At 37.4% G+C, this 18,307-nt stretch overlaps 3 protein-coding genes across 3 annotated transcripts in view; 1 reads left to right on the top strand and 2 right to left on the bottom strand.

Annotated features, from left to right (window-relative positions):
- The window catches only part of LOC146463060 (thioredoxin domain-containing protein 11-like), a 26,456-nt gene extending 18,565 nt beyond the window's left edge, over positions 1 to 7,891 (top strand). Inside the window, exons 10-14 of the mRNA XM_085084879.1 lie at positions 52 to 106; positions 1,558 to 1,706; positions 3,188 to 3,300; positions 3,673 to 3,753; positions 5,179 to 7,891. Of these exons, the coding sequence (XP_084941005.1) occupies positions 52 to 106; positions 1,558 to 1,706; positions 3,188 to 3,300; positions 3,673 to 3,753; positions 5,179 to 5,815 (1,035 nt within the window). The 3' untranslated portion in view covers positions 5,816 to 7,891. The remainder of the gene's footprint in view (positions 1 to 51; positions 107 to 1,557; positions 1,707 to 3,187; positions 3,301 to 3,672; positions 3,754 to 5,178) is intronic.
- LOC146463054 (protein chibby homolog 1-like) overlaps positions 1 to 18,307 on the bottom strand; it is a 156,092-nt gene that overhangs the window by 91,818 nt on the left and 45,967 nt on the right. The window lies entirely within an intron of this gene.
- On the bottom strand, positions 7,728 to 18,307 carry LOC146463059 (NAD-dependent protein deacetylase sirtuin-7-like). The gene is made up of 11 exons (XM_085084880.1): positions 18,068 to 18,307; positions 17,886 to 17,990; positions 17,748 to 17,770; positions 17,552 to 17,599; positions 15,595 to 15,667; positions 13,627 to 13,725; positions 12,504 to 12,743; positions 11,908 to 11,988; positions 10,819 to 10,858; positions 9,307 to 9,373; positions 7,728 to 8,862 (listed from the first exon to the last, which is right to left on the bottom strand). Exons 1-11 carry the CDS (start codon positions 18,293 to 18,295, stop codon positions 8,589 to 8,591), a joined length of 1,278 nt encoding a protein of 425 aa, XP_084941006.1. The 5' UTR covers positions 18,296 to 18,307; the 3' UTR covers positions 7,728 to 8,588.

Here is an 18,307-nt window from a genome sequence, read left to right as displayed (position 1 = left end):
ATTCAGTTTTTGTATAATTTTATTTACTGTATTAAACGCTTTCTGTTGTAGGCTGATGCTCAATATGTCTTGGATGAAGGACTGCAAATTACGAACGCCGTAATTGGTGAATATGAAATTCCTAGATAAAGCTCTACCCCATCCCTTGCAATAATGCCGGACGGCAACGGATTTCAGATTAATGTTAGAAAAATCCCTAAGAGTGCCAATTGGCACATATTGCCATAACTCTTTCAATATTTGACAGATTTTTATGAATTTTTGACACCAAGATGGTCTTGTGAAGATCTACTCAATAAAAGGATAAAAACTTAAACCCCTCCTATATGTGATATGGTTGACCACCCCCATAACTTTTCAGGTTTCTTCCCCTAGAAACTGTGGGTCTTAAGACATCTCTCACATTAACGAACATGTCAAGAACTGCAGAATAAGCTATAGTTTAGGGGTTTACCTAATATGCACAAGGATTGGGACGTTTTTGAACTTTTAAATTTTTACGTTTTAAGGCCATTTATCTCAAAGCCATAACTTTTCTCACTCATTATTATATACTCATGAGTAGCTTTAAAATGGTATATCATACTTGGAAATTGAGTGTATAGCCCTGGATTTAGAGAAACTGTCGTTTTGCCTTAGGGCTTAAAGGGTTAAAAGGATGATATCAAGTAATCCTGCCGCATTTGGCTTTTCTTTTAAAATTTATTTCGCTTCTGAAGTTTCAACGTGTCTACAGTCGTTAATTGTGTTCAAGACATTATTTACGAAATGAATTAAGTCAAAATGCTAGAAACATTTCTAAAGGATAACAGTACAAGAATCATGAGGATAAGAATGCCTGATGGTCAGAGTCAATCTTAAGCTTTGTGAATAAGGTATCGATGTGGTAATTTCATTGGCAGATTGTAGCAACCACAATATGATTGGTAAAACACACTCCAGACAAACATGCAAATACAATAAAGTTGATTTTCTCTTATAGCTATGAGCATTTTTCTTCAAAGTATCTCACTTATGATTCATGACACCACTTGTAAAATTAAGTTTAGAATAGATACTCTAAATAAAATATCACACAAACTTCCCATACAGTTAATGGTTCCTTGTACTTGAAAATTAGAACAGTACAAGAATTTGTAAAGTTTGTAACTACACATTTCGAGACGGTACTATCATATCGAGAACTGTAAAAAATCACTTGAACACACAAAATTGTCTCATAGATGTACAGACTGACTTGTTCATTTTCTCCGCTGTTTGTCGCGGAAGAACTGGGTGCGAAAAAGGACCTATATTCAGTTCTTGACGTTAATGTCAAACATTTTGGGAAGAAAACTGTTACGAATAATGTGCGGGGTTTCGATACACAATCTAAACACGCAGAGGTACGAACATTCTGTGGTTCTGTAGTAATAAGCATAGACACAATCTTGCTTGGGCAAAACGTTAGAGGTTGGCCTGTTTTAATTTCACGTATATCCATAAAGTTCATGCTGCTTTCCAAAGGAAATATATAGTATACTTATTCAGATCATTACTTTCTTTCCCTACGCCCAGTTGAATTTGTGATGGCTTACATGACAGGGAATCTATCAAGACGATTTAGATCCAGTAGTGCAAGGCCTTACGAATGTCTGTCATCACAAGCATGCGTCGTAGAAGTGGTGACGTCAAACTTCCGTGACGTAGTACTGGATGAAACCAAGGTGGGCATAGTCAGGCTATGCACTTGTATGAGTTATGTTTCAAATGTAATGTTGCAGAGCAGATGTTAGAGACCTTTAGGTTTGAGCACGAGATTAAGTACGAGTACCACTTTCAAATTTCAAACCAAAGACGTCCCCAGCACTCTTGCTCTATCCTGTTGCTTACCAGCCAATAAAGAGACTCTGGAAAAACAAACTGGTATAACAAGCAGTTAGCTAAAGCTGGCGAATTAGATTTGAACTCAATCTTGTAATCGTACACAAATCCTAAAGGTCTCCAGAACTCTCTCTCCAGCCTGTTGCTTATTAGCTTTGTTTTATTTTGGGTGTCCAGTTACTGTGTGTATTTATAAATTTTATATGTATTTATTCCTTCGTTGAAGCTAAAGGTGCAAAATAGATTTGATAAGTCGGTCTAGTTGTACTCAAATGTTGGACACTGACGTAAAATTTATAAATTGGCTAGCCTAACTATGCAGCTCCCAGAGAGAAGAGAAAATCACCACTACTCAACTTGCGGGATATTTACCTAATGCCAAACAAGAAAAGATATAATTACAAATAAACACAGAGTAGATTATAACGCCGCTCTCACCTGCGCCATAGGCATGAGCGATTTAGGTTTAATTTAAGCTTACACGGCGCTTTTCAATCGTGTTGAAAGTAATTCAAGCACAAGAAAAACGGGCAAAAATTACAGCAAATCAGCCTGACAACCACACAAACAACAAAGGATACACTTTAGAGGTGAATGTTCCAGAAATTCAAGTACAGTACGTGTTCGATTCTAAATTGTAACATCAATTGTAGTTGACGCGACTGGCATTTGATATTTAAATGAGACGTCATTTATTTAGATAGAAGTGTGGTTCGGAGCTACTTACTGGGTGGACGCCATGATTACTGAAAGCAACTCGCATATATAGTATCCCATTTTGTACCTATGGTGTTCCACTATCGTTCCACTGTAGATCAGTGATTCTGCTCAGTTTGGTGTTACTGGCATTATTATGCATTACCCTCGCTAAACAAAGACTCTACCACTACTACTCGCTCTTGCAGGGTTTGGAACTTAATGGCATCTTTTATCAGGGACAGTTCCCTTACACTGAAACTCTTCAGGGACAACCTCTGTGAATACTGTATAAGTGCCCTCTACATGCAATCTATACGAGCCCGATAATCCTCGCACATGGAATCTATATTCGTTAAGTGTAATATGGCTCGCACCCTCGATCATCAACCTTTTTGTTTTTAACTGTTCTGTTGTTTCTGGGTTTTTTTTCTTAAATTTTTTTGTAATTTAATGGGTCCACTATAATTGGCTAAGCTGTTGTGATCTCCCTGTCTACACGCCAGTTATTTTTCTTTCTTTTCCTGTGCCTGTAAGCAAAGCAAAATGAAAAAATAAAATAAGATACAATGAACTCTATACTTGTACCTATGTGAAGTGAAACATTACATTGTTTTGGTTAAAACAGGATGTTTTGTTGCTTTACTATGCTTCCTGGTGTGCCTTCTATCAAGCTCTTGGGCCTGTTCTTCTCACTGTGGCAAAGTTCTTTCAAAACATAACCGACGTCACCATTGCGAGGTAAGTTTCTATTTGTTTCTTTGACAGCTTTGAGCTTTTAGTTGTTATAGTTACAGTACACACCCACTTGTAAAGTTTTCCATCTTACGGGAACACCGAATCGTCGAGTTTGGATTCGAGTTCGAGTTCAACTGAAAGCCTGTCCTCAAAATTTCACAGTAGCCCTCGAAGCAGATGTTCATTTTTGGTACAATCTCTCAGTCTCGGGCATGCTAACCGGGCACACCCAGTTAAAAGAAAATGTGGTTGAAGCAGATACACCAGTGGCGGCCAGGTTAAATAAGAAACTCTGCTGGGTTTTAAAGCGAAAAGGGCTTCTTGATGTAAATCGTTCCTGTCTATGATGATTGCTTTGTTTTTGTTGTCCTTTAGGATAAATGCTGATGAAAACGATCTTCCCTGGGAGTTTTGTGTTCCTCGGTACCCTTCATTCATATTTTTCCCTGCCTACAGGTAATTTATCATGACTTCACACGCTACGCTGTCACCTCCGCAGAGGCCTCTTTCGCGCTCGAGCGGAGACAAATAAGGGACTGGAGAGAGTGAAATAACGAGGCGCGCCGGGGACGATGGGAAGAGAGAAAATAGGCTCCCTTTTCTCACTCTTCCTGTCGTTCCCCGCGCTCCTTTTCTTCATTTCCACTTTCCTCCCATTTCCGACTTTTCGCTCCTTTTTTATGAAGGAGACTCTGCTAAGGAGACAGCACGCTACATGTTTATTATGTATTTAGCTTTTCCAGACACAAAAACAGCTTGCACCAATTACTGTAGGCTCTTGACTGTATCTCCCCTCCCTCCACCAAGTGTTTTGGACACCATTCCTTTTGGTTTAGGGTTGCTGAGGTAATCAGGCAAACTGTATTGTCAATACGGATTTTTTCAACCTAAGCGTGGGACGTTAATTGTCCCTTGGGAGTACACAGGGTAGTATACATTACTTGTATTTTAACAAAAGCCAGTGAAACATGAGAGTGACTGTAGACGATACACTAAAACAACTTACCAACCTTGTAGAACTATGATCCAGTAATGTTTGGGGAAGAAACGATAACTAACGTTGGGATTTTCAGTAACTAGTTTTGTAATAGTTATGAATAATACAGCGCTGTTAGAATTCAAAGAAACCCAAGGCCTTGTCGTCTGTAGAGGCTCTATTTTTTACTACTTTCATAAATCTGAAAAGGTTTCAAATAAGTGCGTTTTACAAAAGCTTGAAATTTTCACGTGTTTACAATGTAGAAATGCCTGGATACCCGCTGAGCTCACTCGGACACGCTTCTGTACTGGCTGCACGGAGATTGGTAGTTCACTGGCATTAATTCCTCAACGAATGAAAACTAATACAAACTAGAAAAGCTATTCTCATTATACCGTCTGAAAAGAAAAAAAAAACCCAGCCTCTTGTAGCAAGACGCCACAATGAGTTAGAACCTGTGATATTTGTTTTCAATAAATTTGATTTTCAATAAAAGGACAGCATTTTATAATTATACTATCAACTAATGCTATCACAAATTTACGAATATTTTCTAGAACCATTGTGCAATGAATATTTGTACACTTATAATGAATTCTCTGAATTTCTCAGATTTTTCACCGGCAAAAAATCTGACGTGTGCTCCGTGCATATGTACAATTATAATGCACGCACCATACGTATGCTTCGTGCATTGCGGAGTTATACAGAACTCAGTTTGGCCAATCACAGTGCTTGCTTGACCCTGGCTATTTTATAAAATGAATTACAAGATTAACACAAGATAAAACGATTCAAAATAATGGCCTTCCTTTCTTCACGGTCCCTCACACCTTATCCATGCAGATCGCTCCTTCTGTTTAGGAGGGCTTTTAATTTGATTTTTTGTTGTATATTTACAGAAAGGACTTCTCGGTTCGTTTTCCGGACTCAATGGAAAGAACTGCTGCTAATATAGTCCGGTTTATACTAGATCACGGAGTAAAGGCAAGCAAGGTTTTTGAAGAGTTCCGCTTGTCAGGAATAGTGACAGATCAACTCAACGAGCTCCAGATGTTTTTAAGTCAAGTAGAGGAAGAAAATGAAATAATCGCGTTGAAGCTGAAGGAAGCAGTTCGGGTTGAAAAGCTTTGGCAGAACACAAGTGCACAACAGACCAGGACTGATTTGGCTCAAGAACAGCCTGAACATTTGAATATAATCCTGAAACAGCAGCAACACCAGATTAAAGAAAAAGTCCTGATGCTTATAGAAAGAGGCACAGATGTTTTAAAAGAATTGAAACGTTCTGAAGAGAGAGTGAACCATTATGAGAAACTATTTAGTCAACTGTTATTTGAGAACAGATCATTTGTTTTCAATAGTGAACAGTTATCTGCAAGGGTGCGGAGGACACAAATGACGCTACAGGAACAAAAGAAAATAATTTTAGAAATGCAAAAATCACTAATAGCTATCAGACGAAGAACGACCCAGTTAGAAATTTCAAACAGCATTCTTAGAACGAAACTAAAGAATTTAAGCTCCAAAGGGAGATAAATCATCCCCTCTTCATAAGATTCTGGATCTGGACATATTGTTTTATGATAAAGCATTTTAAAGATATTTCCAGAAGCAGCTTATCTTCAATGCCAACATGTCGCTGGCCGCAGCTCAATTTATTGGAAGTAGACATATTCTTCTTTCATGAACCGTGAACCATATTAGAAAAGTACTTGATACTATTTGAAAGGAAAAGGAGGGGCAAAACGGCTGTGACAATACTTCTTCGACCTGCGTCTTGCTCGACAAGCTCTCGTTTTCTATTAAACACTGAAAATCCATTAAAGCGCTGGTGAATGTACCCTTTATTAAGGTTACCCGGGACCTTCAGAGGTGTCTCGGGTCCAAACAGTGTAGCGTGTCCGGTTTAAACTGTAGATACCCAAACCCCTATATCAAATTAAAGCTTATAGAGCTGGCTATCAAACTATACCAAGAATTTTGAAATAAAATGAATTGTCGAATTTTTCACGACCTCTAAATGCGAGCGTCCGAATCACCTTTCGAAAGCTACAAGTCAAAGCGAATTTTGTTTTTCGCTAATTTAATTTGCTCCTCAGTTTCCGGACCCAAAGCGCTAAAAAAACGTGTCTGCGTTTTGGCATATTCAATTCCAGTGAAAAGTTAGAGAACATTTTCGAAGTAGATTTTAAAAAATGTGGAGTTATCATACAAAAATCGCTCTTGGAGAAAAAATATTTCGAAATAAAAAATTCGCATACACGTTTTTGTTGTTCATATGTTAAACTAGCTGCTGTCCAAATTTGAAGGCAAACGAACAAATTCCTTTTGAGTTTTAGCTCTTTGAAGTGGCTCCTCCAAGCGAAAAAAATGTATTCGAGAAAACAGCGCTAAAAATTTGGCAATTCATTTTATTTCAAAATTCTTGGTTTAGTTGGATAGCCAGCTCTATAAGCTTTAATTTGATATAAGGGTTCATGTATCTACAGTTTAAACCGGACGCACTACATCCCTTGGACGCGAGACACCTCTGAAGACACCTCTGAAGGTACCGGGTAACCTCAATATCATGCATCAGTCAATTACAGCAGTGCTCAACCCACCCCCCCCCCCCCCCTCATCCCTCCTCCACAGTATTGAAAAATAGGACTAATCCGAGAAAATTCGTTTGGCGTGGATTAGGTAAGCTCAGAAGTGAAGAGATCAACTTTTCTTTTAACTGTACCGTGGTGCATTTGTCAGTTTATATTCAACAAATGCTAATGCCTTGGAGGACGGGGGGGGGGGGGGGGGAGGGGAAGATGGGCACCCTTGAAATTGACTGATGCATTACTCGCTTCTACGATGAAAACAACTTGGCTCGTGTAAGAAATCACTAGCGCGAAGGAGGTTTAAAAATGTGATGTTAATTATCCTAAAATTTTGGTGAAATTTGCTTTGAATTTCTCCAAGAATTATGAATGGTTTGAGAAGCGATATCAAACAAACACTCGAAAGATTGTCTATTTCTGATTTCCAAACACCTCGAAGTTGGTTTAGAAAAAACTTGTTTGCGCCTCGTTTTTTTCCACCCTCTTCTCGGTGTTTGCAAATTGGATGAGACACTCTACCCTGTGTTCGATATATGAATGGTGAATAAGAAAAAAATAAACAGTTTTCCCGATTTGGAATAGGTTTAGTTAAAAGTCGTATTATTTTTAATGGAGGTTTGGAAGTTACCTGTGATTAGGTAATTGGTAAGCGCAGAGGTCAAGGAATATGAATACTTCTAGACTAATTTCTGATTCTGCTTCTTTCCCCGAAGCCTAACAACAGTTACAAGGGCCGGTAGGTTTGATGTCCACCCCCCAAAATGATTCCAATCCAAAAAGGGTCCTTTGAATTCAAAGAACGGCACTTGACGTCCAGGGGAATCACTTAATGCCTAACAAATATAAGGTAATATAACTGAAGGTGATATAAGGCACATTAAATAAGGTGCATTTCAATTGAATACAATTCACAGTCTTAGGCCCAATTTATAAGGCGCGCATTTGAGTCGCGTCGAATGTAATCCAAGCCCCAGAAAAACTGGAAAAATTAAAGTAAATCAGCCACATACACACACACACACACACACACACAAATAAAAAAAAACCCAGAACATAGAGTGCAGATTCGATTTGTATCTGTAACTTGAATTATATTCGAGACGACTGGAATAACAGGACATTGGCCTAAAACCCAATATCTTCAACCTTAATAAATTATAATAATGAGAAACCCACAGTTCCACGAATTGTAAGCCTGCGCAAAAGAAGAAAATATTTGCGCACAGACTTTTTCATAAAAATCTGTAGCAAATTTGTTACTCTGCGAGAAGTGGTTTCTCCAGCGTAGCGTCCGCTAGAGAAACCACTAATAGCAGGGTAAAAATTCGTTTCCTCGTACTGATGTAGCAAGGTAATTTTTTTAAAGGGAATTTTCATAATTATTCTTTGCAATACTCTACTATACTTCTAACAGACTAACAGTCCGTTTAGGATTGCTGGCTAAACTTGTGTAATGCCAACTTTTCGTTCCTTTATATTCTTCGGCAGGGAGACTGTGTCATTAACACAGTCAATTCTCGCTTAGCACCAGCTCTATGTGTCCTCATTAAAGAGATTTTCACCTTATGCTGGGATGCTGAGAGAGTTAACAAGTAAGATTCGATCGGGAATACCCAACCAAGAGAACTGTCCGCCTTGCTGTGCTGTCCGCTTGAGAGTTGAGGCAATGAGCCCTCCATTTCTGCTACTCAGTCTCACTTGGTTAAATACGATCATACTCAACGCATCCTCCGCCTTTTTCTTGGTCTTTTGTTCTTTGCATAGCCTTTGCCAAACCAGCCAGGCCGTTTAGGACTTGGAGGAACATCTTTTTCTAATTTCCCATTGTTCTCATTATTTTCTTCATTGCTGTTAAGTTCTTTAGTTTCCTCAAGTTCAGTCTTACACGACTGGTCCGCCGAAAACACACACATGTCTAAGCCTTTGGTGCTAAAAGTGTCCAATTCATGAGTCCTCAGAGGTGTTGCTAGAGTAAATAGAGGGTCTTTACACCTGAAATACACACAAAATATGAGCATTAGCTGCTCAAACTCGAACAAATTAATGCCAGGTCTTAAATTTGAGGAACAAGATTCCATTCCTAAAAATCCTCTGACATTTGATAAATGTTCAGATAGATTAACTGAATGACAAAAAAGTATGAATTATGTATAGAGCAAGAGAATATAATGCACATTATATTGTCCTGAAGATGATTAGTGTTGCGTAGTACTGGACGGTACAGCATGCAAATCTCACGTGCCTGTAGAAATCATTTCTTTAGTTTGGAAATAAACATTGGAAATAAACTGACTCCAAAATTTTTTTTTGCATTGTTCATTAGGCTACAATTTCAAAGGCCAATCCTGTCTGGAACATAAGAGAATAATCACAACCACCAATGTCAGAAAAAAAGGGAACAGTCAAACAAAAGGTTGAAACAAACCCTTTGCTTACCTTTTGTACTCTGGAATAACTAACCCCAGCTTAGCCATTACTCTTGTCATTACGTCATCACATCGACCTAAAGACGAGGACTGTTAGCTAGTAGTTCCAAGCCAGGTGCTAAAGTGGAGAGTCTGGCAACTCATAGAAATTCAAGATATATGGTCTAAAGCAATGCTGTCAGATGGCACTGAGAGTCAGACAGGCAGGGTTTGTCTCAAGCTAGAGCGGAACCTCATTAAAACTGAACATGGACTGCCTTGAAGCAAGCTGCTTAGTTCATGATTGACAGTGCCATCTGACAGAATTCCATTGATCAAAGTAACACTCCTACAACAGGTTTTCATTGATTATTTAGAGATCAGCATAAGTCTGTTAGCCAAAAATCATGGGGTATGAAATGGGCAGTGATGATTTAAACTATGTTGACGCTATCTAGACTGGGCTTTTTTTGTCTTCTGGTACCAGGGGGAGAGGGGGGATTCCACCCCCTCCATAACTTCCAAGTATAAAACCTATGACAGTGAGACTTGGAAGAGAGATAGTACGTCCAACGATGTTTCCTTTGTGGTCTGCAGCAAGAAGTAATGATGTCATATGACGTAGTAATGACATTATGATTGTCAAATGGTAGACTGCGAGCAGTCTTTTCTTCTCCTAAGTTCTGTCACAATCAGTGTCACGATCGCGCAATTTCCAATCCGTTCTTGTTCACTTTTCTACTTTGCATAATTTCACCATTGCTTTGGAGTGTGATCAGAGGAAAAAAGTAGGACTGCTCACAGTCTAGTCAAATGGCAGTCATCTTGGATCTGCCATCTTCGATGTCTGGATTTCCCCAAACCTTCAGGAAAGTACCAAAATTGAACAAAACTTAGTAATCAGAACTGATAAAGGATCACTAATATGGGCTCAAAACATAAAAGTTACAGAAAGAAAAGTAATTTTCTGCATTTTAAAAAGGGATTTTCTATTTTTTGAAGACATGACCTGTCAAAAATTGGTTGCCATGGTAACACCAAAGTCAATGAACAGTTACTGATGACGTCAAATTGTTTCAAGATAAATATTTGATAAAGTCCTGAAGTTTCAAGCCAATTAAATTAATATTAAAAAAGTTATTCAGGTTCAAATTCGTTGCTGGCAGAATCCGCTCCCCTACCAGTCCAGATAGGTAAATGTTTGCCCATTTTACAGACATTACAAATGTGAAATGCCAGTCTGACTTCCCCTATTCATAATGCAATAATTTTAATCTCCATTTAGCATTTCTAAGTCAACAAAGTTAGATCTGACAGCTCAATTTAAACTCATTGTTATCTTATCTCGCATGATCTAATCTGCAGTGCTGTGACTGCATGCACCACGCAATGACATCACATGTACTGAGAAAGACACAGGATCCCAAGGGATTCAGATTCACTCAGCCTTTTCCTATCACTGGGTACAAACTTATAATCAAACTGCTTTCGGCCTATAACGAAAAACCTAAATCCTTATTAACTTTCTACTGGTGTGACTTACCACTAATCTTCAAAACTGCCAAGTCGTCTTTAGGAGTCCACTTCAATTAAAAATACAATTGGATTAGACACTGGTTAATTTTTAATAACTTCCGCAAACATCTTATGTACATTTAAGTCTTGTTTCTACATGGCTGGTATCATGAAGGTCTCCTGCACACAATATTGATAAGAGGTTCAATTACCCTGAGTCTGCCTCATCAGGGGCCAGTTGTTCAAAGCCCGATTAAGCTAATCCTGGATTAACGAGAATTTTGAGTCCAGTTTAATTGCTAAACAATAAAGATTTTTCAAAAAGAGTTTTGTCCCTTAGTTTTGACGCTGACTTTCCTTTACCACTTGCTAACATTGGATTTTAAAAACATTTTTAGTGAGCGAGCTGAGAACCTCGGTTAACATTTTATCGTGGGTTAGCGTTAATCGGCTTTCGAACAACCGGCCCCAGTAGTCTACAGACTGAAGAGCAGTCGGGGCCAAGTTGTTCAAAGCCCGATTAAGCTAATCGAGAACCTTGATTGAAGTTTAATCACTAAACAATAAAGATTTTTCAAAAAACATTTTTGTCCCTCAGTTTCTTACCATAAGCTTAAAATTAGATTTTAAAAACATTTTTAACAAGAAAGCTGGAAACCTTGGTTAACTTTTAATCAGGGATTAGCGTTAATCAGCTCTCAGACAACCAGGCCCAATAGAGTAGTAGTCAGTAAGTATAACTGAGTTCTTCTCAAGGAGAAAATTAGTCACCAACAACATTGGACAAACCCTTTCAGGAAAATTTTATATGGCAGAAATGAATGAGGGATGGGGTTAATTTGTTACCAACAATGAACACTTGTGATCACGTTCACAAGGAAAACATCTTGTTCATGTTTAAAGCGTCAAACAGCAGCTTGCACATCATTGTGAAAGCAAGAATCACAATCACAGCTTTTGATCAAGACAAAAACGAAACAAAAGGTAAAAGAAAATAGAAGAAAGGGAACCTGACTCAAACTTGACTCGTGCAACAAGTAAACTCATTCATGATGAGCAAGCACAACCCAGAAGGGAAACATCAAAGGCACAGCAGACATGTCCAGAGGGTTCCTACCTGAAGGTTGACAATGTACAGATTTGGTCTTCTTGTCTTGACTCTATTCATTCCCCACAATGCATGGTACCTCTTTAACACCTTCAAGGAAATTAAAACTAGTTTTCAGTACAATTTCAATAGCAATTGCGTATCTGAAAGGCCACCTTGTCTCAGTGTCTTAATTGCTTGCTTGGTGTCATCCTGACTATACCTTTCTATTAAAATTCAATACATGCAGCTAAAATGCCACACAGACAAATAGTCCCATGAACACTGTTCCAAAACTAATGAAATATAATTTAGCAAAGATGCCTAATACTAATGTGACAATGTCCATTTACTTATTCACGACACACTCTTCTTTTTATTGAGATTCGCCATAAAGGCTCCTACACTGTACAAAAAAATTGTTTCCCAAAATGTTTTTCCCCTTGCAAATGCATGCAACATTAATTTTGTTGTGGAAGTAAAATATTCCTGAAAAACCCACTCAGAGATCTTTGCTTCCCTGGTTTTGGAATAAATGTTACTTGTGGGTGCGAAAGAGGACACATATTTTCAAAATAACTGAAAGTCATTGACAGTAAAAAAAACATTTATCATAAGTACAACACCTTTAGACTAGATCCTAAACACAGGATACAGTCAGCCACTTTAGCCATCTCTAGAGCTCCTTCCCAGTTTAAAGGCCATCGCAGGTTCCCCTTCTCTCCAAAATGAACTATACTATCTCTTAATTGAGAACCACATTTGTGGCAAAACCGATTTGTCATGTGTCTCCTCAAGCATGTATTTTCTGTCACATCAAACAGACGATAGTAGATTTCATCATTTTCTTCACATTCTGTGCAGACCTACAAAAAGCAAAGACAAGCTTTTTAGTCATTAAACAATTTTGTAACTTCACAGCTAACTGTCCACCCATATGAAAATGTTCTACACCCAAACAGAGAGACTATAATGTGATCATAACATGAAATTTACCGTCTTCCAATACCCTTAACATTAAATGTAGCACATCAGGGGAATGGAACCTTTGCATGGAAGAGAGGGAGAACATTTCTTACAACAAACCTTTTGCACATTATTAGTCACAGCTGCAGGTAATCTTGGAGAAACTCTAAATATGACAGGAAATTTACAGTCCTTGTAGCTTTAAACTCATTGTTATTTGAGTTCAACTTGCCGGTGGAAGAGTAGACTTCAAGCAGTCATACTCTTTTTTTCTCAGATCATGCCCGAAAGTGACAGTAAAGTTATGCAAATTAGAATTTTTAAAGCGAACAAGGAGGCTTGACGGCTTCACCACTCACTAGATCCATTTGCGTGTCACAGAACTGAGTCTTAGGTTTGACTCCTGATACTGGAGCACTCGGATTTCTTTTTTCCAAGTATGCTTTGAGGATAATACATGATTCTAGAATAACACATTCATCATTCTAGAATAATATATCATTCTCATTCATTCACCAGGCTTGAAATATACCATCACATTTATTTCATAAACCAATGAGTTCTTGGAAAATATCCTTCTGACCAGGGCATGGAAAATTTAATGACTTTTTTCTGAGTCAATAACTTTCAAACACAAACTTTTGGAAATATGCAATAGATATTTTTATTAATGAAAAGGATGAAAATGAATAGTACATAGTGCTAAATCCATAAACCTGTGGATATAGATATTTCAGCAAGGAGCCAAATGACAAGGAGATTTGCATTTAATGCAAGACACACCTCGACAAACATGTTTCCATGGACCTCTGACAGTGCCTGAGGTGGAAGCCCACCTCTAACATGAAGTCCATCACAATTCTGTGACACCACATGTTTAACCTATGGCAATAAACGGAAAACAAAATAATAACACTGACAAAGTCAGTCAACTGTTCCTCTGTAGTACTGTTAGCACTGGCATAAACAGGTACCACAAAAGTATTAATTACTTAATGATCCTGGAATATTTGGCACTTACTTAGTCATTATTCACATACCTAGATACATACTTAGTGATGGAAAACATGGGAATTGCTTAATTAATCATTGAAAATGTTAAAATTTTTGCAACCAATAAATCATTGACTGTAGATCATAATTGTTATGTCTGTTTATAACCCCAAAATAGACAACAATCAATTACATGTATGCATCAGGTGTAATCTATAATGCAGTGTGCACCATAGAGCTTTTCTTAGTAGGTCTTTTAAAAAACATAACACAGTAAGTCTTCTGCCACGTGTTTGCCAACAGCAGCCTTTATTTTTATGCTCTTCTTTGAATCTATGCGTTGATAAAGAAGGCGAGTAGTAAAGCCAATATAATCTGCATCCAACACACTGATAATAACCACTTAAGACTTTGCCTCTTTTGACTTTAGCAGGTCACCAATTTTAGGACTTGTGTACACTGGTACATCATACATCAGTTCCAGTTTTCTTTCCAAGATCTTTCAGTTCCAGTTTCCAGTTCTTTCAGTTGTTTTTGAACAGGTTCCTGAGAAGATCTCTTCAAAATTAAGTAAGGTTACCCTATACCTTCAGAGGTGTCTCGTGTTTAAACTGGAGATACGTAAACCCCTACATCAAATTAAAGCTTATACAGCTGGCTATCAAACTATACCAAGAAGTTTGAAATAAAATGAATTGTCGAATTTTTCACGACCTCTTAATGCTAGCGTCTGAATCACCCTTTTAAAGCTATGAGTCAAAGCGAATTTTGTTTTTCACTAATTTAATTTGCTCCTCAGTTTCTGGACCCAAAGCGCTAAAAAAATTGTCTGCGTTTTGCCAAATTCAATCGCAATGAAAAGTTATAGAGCATTTTCGAAATAGGATGAAAAAAATGTGGAGTGATCGTACAAAAATTGCTCTCGGAGAAAAAATATTTCGAAAGAAAAAAATCGCAGACAGGTCTTTGTTGTTTATGTGTTAAACTAGCTACTGTCCAAATTTGAAGGCAAACGAGCAAATTCCTTTTGAATTTTAGCCCTTTGAAGTGGCTCCTCCAAGTGAAAAAATTGATCCGAGAAAACAGCGCTAAAAATTTGGCAATTCGTTTTATTTCAAAATTCTTGGTTTAGTTTGACAGCAGCTCTATAAGCTTTAATTTGATATAAGGGTTCAGGTATCCACAGTTTAAACCGAACGCGCTACATCGCTTGGACGCGAGACACCTCTGAAAATACCTCTGAAGGTATAGGGTAACTTTAATAGTAAAATGGCTGGTTTGGTAAACCTGTGTCAGCCTTTGTTGGATTTTCATCATGTTGGATCACTGAATTCAGAAATGCAGTAAAATTTGGACAAGTTGATAAGATTCTATGGGTACGTAAGTTTGGAAGACATTTGTTTAATAAGTTCAGGTTCATTTGTTAACAGCATTAATGAAAGGTGGAAAGCCTGGTTCAACATGGTCTTTAACAGAGATTACTTCCACTTCAGCATTATTTTTGTTGAATGTATATTTTGGTGATTTTTATGATTAATAAAATTGTACTTCGAAATGATCTTTTATTAAAAACAAGTTTGCCAATAGCCAGATCTGAAGTAATAATCCATTCTTAATCATTTGTCGCATTTCCTGAAAAGTTGTTCTTATTTGTTGTTAACTACACAACTGTAACAGTGAACAGGAAATTCTAAGAATTATTCTTAGTTTCTTATACTTTGTGAGTTTGCTTGCATGGTTGTTATGTAGTCTACTTACCAGCCCTTCATGATAGAGTTTTGTGATACTCATGTGAGTTAAAGTTGGATCAGCATCTGCCAAGTTGTATGACCTGAGAAAAGAATCACGTTTCAGACCAACAACCAACAAACATGTTTTGCTTATATGCTGATTTCTATGGAGTAGATATTTTGCTGTATGGAAAATGACTGGAGTTCAGAATTTTAATTTGGTGATCAATCAAAAAAGAAAATAATAAAATTTTTGTTTATGGTCACAGTTAATGTGCTACTCTTCCTGATAGATACAGCTACATTGTAAATTGTGTTTAAGGCTTGTGAAGCTTCAGTGTCTGAGGCCTATTTACTAAACAGTTGAGTTGCCACTGTCAATGCAGCATGTCAATAATTTGTCCAAAAGGAAAGCAGAAATGGGAAAAATGAATAATTTAACTCATCTATAATCTTCCATTAACATCTGTGTACAAGCAATGTGTTAACTTTACATTTATGGCATTTCACTGCATAAGAAGAATATGAACTTTTCTTAGCTTTCTCATGAGAAAAGGCATTAAGTTTTAATAATAGACTTTCATCAAAATTCTTTAAGAATGGGACAGTGCTAATTAATGAAGCACAGCCATGATGTCGTAATGTTTAATCTTTACTTGTTCTTACACAGTTAACCAAATAATATCCATGAAAAAAGGAAAAAGAAAGCTGAAGAGAACAAAATCACAAATCCTATGATAGCAGACAAACTATAATTATAGTACCCTAATGACGCGACAAAAATTTTGCGTGTCCTTTTCTCTTCAGATTTGGAAAATAGATGTATTAAATAGGTTCCAAGCCAATTTTTAACTCAAAATTCATTTGGGAAGTCTGATTATTTAAATATAGTTTTTTGGTTTTTACTGTCTGCCATTGCACGATTTACAAATGGCCGGCAGCGAGGAAAAAGGTTGGGTCTAGCTGAAATTCCTGGGATGTGACGTCATATATGCAATGCTCAAAACCAATATGGTTAACTTTCCTCTGTTTCTCTTCCAGATTTCCCAACTTATCTCACTCCCATTGTTCTAAATACAAATGCATTGTATTATTATGGACATATTGACTGCATTGATGTTGAAAAAAGCAGAAAAGAAAAACAAATTTTTGTCATAGTAGCACTTTAACATGTGTAGTAAACCTGGGGGCAGAGAATCTCACCTCTCCCTTCATACCAAGAGCATTTATTAAAACTATGACAAGTATTATGCAACTTTAAAAGTATATTATTTTTATATCAACAATTTGAGGTCCACATAATGGAATGATAAAGTCACATATTATTGTGAAAATAGTCATACTGGTAATTTCTGTTCACAAACGCTATCTTGGATCCACCACATTGACCTTTGCTACCAAGTATACCCTGAGAAAACCATTAACTCAGATGTAATCAAGATTTATAGACGAAAACCTCTGGTGCAGTTCCAAAAAAAATCCATACCTACCCCAAGGAAGGTCATTGGAAATTCCAAGGGGGAGGGGGGTCTTAAAAATCAAAATTTTAGAAGGAAAGTATGAAACTAAACTGGAATTTCCAAGGGGAGGGGGGGGTGCAAAAAACTTCCGTGGGGGGGGGGGAAGGATATTTTCTGGAACTGTACATTTTAAAACTGATATAAATTTGTAAATGTAATGATGAAATTAAGCTTAAATTAAGTTAAAACATTTTAGAAATTATGCATATATCAATGTAAAAAGTCTGTGGTCTGGAGGAGAGAGTGCAGGCAAGATGTGGGGAGAGATTTGCCCAACATCGTCAGCATAGACAACCATCTTGAGTCCTGATCCCACTCTTACAGCATAATTTTTTATCTAAACAAATGAGCCATTGATGTGAGGCACCCCACTCCCTCCGCCCACAACTGGATGTACATTGACGTGTCACTAATTAAGTAAGTCTTATAAATCTTTAACTACATAGAACAAAAAAGAGTTTTTACCCTAATTTTTCTCCTCGAGAAAGGCGAGTCCACACACCATCAGGACCCCTAAAGAGCAACACAAGACACAGTTTACTTCACCCAGTAAAACGATCTTGTTAATTTATAAACTAGGATAAGCTTAAACTAAAATAAGATAAGAACACTGGCACCAGCTCATTATTAATATTTATGTAGAAGTCTATGCATCACTAACCTATAATCAGGAATAGAAGCAGCCTGGAAGGTGAAAAGAACAAAAATACGTTTTATTTATTGGCTTATAATCTTTTTTCAAACTGACAAGTTGATTTCCTTTTAAGGGTTGGTATACATGTTGAGCTAATTAGCTTACCGTACTAACACCAGCACCTGTGTAAACGACCAAGCATTTGGCTTGGAGTATCGCCTCAGCCAATTCACTGGCTTTTTCATCTAACAGATCAGGTGGATCGAGTACCTTCATGGTAAAATAAGACAGAAATTAACAGATACGTTAACAAATACAAAACAAATAGAGTGATCTGTTAGCTATACCTCCTCCACACGACGTTTGACTAGTTCCTGTCGCTGTACTCGCTTCTCGATTTCCTGAACTATTTCTTGCGAATTGGCAATCAGCTTTAGTTCTTCCTCATTTCTTAGTGAGGGATCCTTCTTTAAAATCTGTCTGATGTTGTTATACCGTTCCTTTGTCTCAAATTTCACCAGAATTTCTGCTTTTTGCGCTAACTTCCTTTTCTCACGATATCCCGTGGAAGCCATCTTGGTTTATTT

Source organism: Pavona decussata, unplaced genomic scaffold (assembly GCF_977016875.1).
Source record: "Pavona decussata unplaced genomic scaffold, jaPavDecu1.1 SCAFFOLD_181, whole genome shotgun sequence".
NCBI classification, from domain to species: Eukaryota; Metazoa; Cnidaria; class Anthozoa; order Scleractinia; family Agariciidae; genus Pavona; species Pavona decussata.
This window is presented reverse-complemented; position numbering and strand designations above follow the sequence as displayed.

What these genes read in the sequence shown, in the direction of transcription:
- LOC146463059 (XM_085084880.1), bottom strand. Translation starts at nt 18,295, where the DNA reads ATGGCTTCCACGGGATATCGTGAGAAAAGGAAGTTAGCGCAAAAAGCA. An exon ending in TGTACATTGTCAACCTTCAG is followed by an intron (nt 10,859 to 11,907) that starts GTAGGAACCCTC and finishes TTTTAATTGAAG; the next exon opens with TGGACTCCTAAAGACGACTT. An exon ending in GGCAGTTTTGAAGATTAGTG is followed by an intron (nt 9,374 to 10,818) that starts GTAAGTCACACC and finishes CCTCGTCTTTAG; the next exon opens with GTCGATGTGATGACGTAATG.